The 2,975-nt window shown below is 44.2% G+C and overlaps 2 protein-coding genes across 2 annotated transcripts; both read left to right on the forward strand.

Moving 5' to 3' along the window:
- On the forward strand, positions 1-300 carry TM35_000101460 (glycosyl transferase family 2; the record flags this gene model as incomplete). The annotated part of the gene is made up of 1 exon (XM_029024637.1): positions 1-300. A coding segment is annotated over one exon (300 nt), but the record flags the coding sequence as incomplete, so codon positions are not given.
- Positions 301-759: 459 nt separating this feature from the next.
- Positions 760-2,883, forward strand: TM35_000101470 (uncharacterized protein; the record flags this gene model as incomplete). Its single annotated transcript, XM_029024638.1, has 1 exon — positions 760-2,883. One exon carries the CDS (start codon positions 760-762, stop codon positions 2,881-2,883), a length of 2,124 nt encoding a protein of 707 aa, XP_028883945.1.
- Positions 2,884-2,975: the final 92 nt, after the last annotated feature.

A 2,975-nucleotide genomic window follows, 5' to 3' on the forward strand; every position in this document is an offset into this window, starting at 1 on the left:
CAGCCCACATACCGCGGCCTGTTCCAGAAGGCCATCAGCACCTACCCCTCTGCCAAGGCCATCATGTACGCCAACATGGACATCCTCTTCACTTCCTCGCTGGCGAGGACCGTTGACAAGGTGCGGCGTGTTTACGAGGCGAAGAAGAAAACCCAGACATCCCTTAAGGGGTGGTTTGTTGTGGGACGGCGCACAAATATAAGTGTCCCTGCGAACTGGACCATGGATGGTGAGCGGTGGGAGACCAGGATGGAAACAGAGTTAGTGAGATCTGGTCGCTTGTTTTTTTCTTATGGTTAAGGTTACTTCATCATGAACCCTGAACTCTTTAATTGGACTAAAATCCCTCCCTTCATCGTTGATGGCATCGTGTTCGATTACTGGTTGATATCGTAAGATGTAGTCATGGGAGGAAGGGGAGTGGTGGTTGGATTTTAGCTAGAGTGTTATTAAGATGTTTGTATGTGGATTGTTGTGGAAATAAATTTGTATTTATTCTGTTTTTTTTTTCTGGTTTTTATGCACATTGTTGTTGTTATTTTTCTGGGGAGATTTTTTTTTTTTTGTTTAGTTACGTTGGTTTTTTTTTTTTGTTTTGTTTTCGTAATGGTCATCTTCTGTTCCTGTAAAGACTATTCCTCTTGGTGTTTCATATATATATATATATATATTGTGTTCCCTTTTTTTTTTGTTTTCGGGGGTGGTTTGGTTTGTAGCTTGTGGTTTGCAAGGACTGGGGATTTGGAAACACAATTTTTAATGTCATACTTTCTTCATTTGCACCGCAGCTTTGATATTCAACTCTCCCCTGTGGCAGCTTCTATTATTGATTGGGCACCAACTCATCGTGGTAGTAGATTCTGCTCTGACGTTTCATCCGATTTTGCCTCCTCTGCAGATTGTAATTCTTCTGTTGTTGGTACTACTAGTACTACTACTACTACTGGTAGTGGTAGTGGTAGTGGTGTAGTGGATAATTGTAGGCAATTATCTCGAAATGAGCGAGAGGGAGGAGATGGAGTGCGACGACGTGCACCGCTTCCCTCCTCTGTAAGTCAACACTCGGTGGATGGCTCTATGGGACGATTCTCGGAGACCGTTGGGAATAGGAGTCGTAAAGGTACTTGTGTTGATCTGGCTCTCTCGGATAGACGTGGTGGAACATTGACTGAGAAGGGGTCTCATATTATCCCACGATTTCACATTAGTCAACGTCAAGTACTGGTGAACTCTTACGCATCTATGCCCCTTGTTAGTCGCGAAAGTATTCATGTAAACGCTGGATTATTTGCCGCTTTGGGTATGACGAATGATGTTTTTTCTTCTTCCGCTACCTCATCCATTTGGCGGCCGCTATTTGATGCAAACGAGGTTTTTCAGTTAGAGTGTATTTGCAGCCGAATGCAGTGGGCTGTTGTGGTAAATGCCGTTTTTTTTTCATGGAGAACAAGCACACTACCGCTTTGTGAAATTATCGGTATAACTCCAACCACAGATTGGTCAATACAAGCGGATAAACTATTAATTAATTGGAGTGGATTTTGGCGTCTCTACGTGCGAGGCAATAGGTCGCGGAGCAACTCACTTCTTTCCATGAACTCACCTGCGGAGCGATGCACGCCCAGTGAAAATATAGAGAAAGTTGAAAATAACTCATCTCGAGGTTCAGTTCGTGATGTCACAACTAGTATCGATACTACCAGTACTACTACTACTACTACTACTACTACTTCTACTGTCTCTATTGGTGTTTCTAGTGGTTCTTCTTCGACAGTTGTAAGTGCAGTTGAGGGAGTTAGAAAAGATGAGCAGCATCGAGGTACAGACTCAAATAGAGATCATAATGACTTTTCACGTGGGAATAACGATAATAACAACAGCAACAACAACAACAAGAATTTAGTCAAGAACCCCACTGTCGTAGATATTACTTCCACTGGGGACAGTGCAAAACTATCTGAGAAGGGTGGAAATACCACCGATATTGCTTTCAACTATCGTGTAAATGAAGGTAAAGCGACATCTTCCACAGACTGTATAAACACGTCTAAATGGTGGTATCTTGAAGAACTTCGCTGTGGTGCCGGATTTGCTGTGAAAAATGATTTAGCAAGCGGTGTAAATGTGTATTTTGGTTGTAGTGGTCACTTTGGTCGGGCATTAACGTTTTCCACACACGTTGATGCCCTTCGTCGTGCGTGCTGTTCAGTAACCACCACCACCGCATCGCTAGAACTCGCCGCACGATTGCGGATGAATCTAATTACATGGCATCGTACAGAGTTGGATGCTGGTGTTGGTTGGCGTCCACTCAAACATGTCCCTGGTATTACATGCAGACTCTCACACTCTATGGGCCGTCTCTCTATTGGTGTTAGTGTAAAGGATCTAGCGGCTCAATATAGGACTTTTATGCGTTGGAAAGAAGGGTGGTGGTGGCAGCAACAGCAGGGAGCCGGTGAAGAGAAATTAGGAGATAAGAGTATAGTGCATAAAGGTGTGGACCTCAAAAAGAATGTTTCTGCTGCTGCTCCAGCAACAACAAAAGCAACGACAACAACAATAAAAACACCATTAGCAGGAGAGGACGCTTCTTGGTATAGTTCATACGTTGGGTGGCTGAATTGGGTAAGTACACCGTTCGGTGGTGGGGCTGCAGTGTCTGCCGCTCCTGTTACAACTGCTTCTACTGCTGATCCAACGAGAAACATCTCAGTAGATAGACTTGGTTTCCGTGAGCGTCTCTCGCAGGCAGTGCGAATGGGATTTCATTACGCGGATGATTTATTATGCCAAACGGAACTTGACCTTACGATGGGAGTGGCTGCAGATCGGCCACAGTCACGGGCACTAAGACTCTTTGTTAGTCTCTCAGCCCATTAGACACACAGGAAAAGTACAGGCGGGGAAAAAAAAAGAGAGGGTGAAAGGTGGAGGAGGATGCGACTCAACAAGAGGAATATATATATATATAT

This window comes from Trypanosoma theileri (assembly GCF_002087225.1).
Source record: "Trypanosoma theileri isolate Edinburgh chromosome Unknown TM35_Tth_10_V1, whole genome shotgun sequence".
In the NCBI taxonomy this organism is placed as follows: Eukaryota; Euglenozoa; class Kinetoplastea; order Trypanosomatida; family Trypanosomatidae; genus Trypanosoma; species Trypanosoma theileri.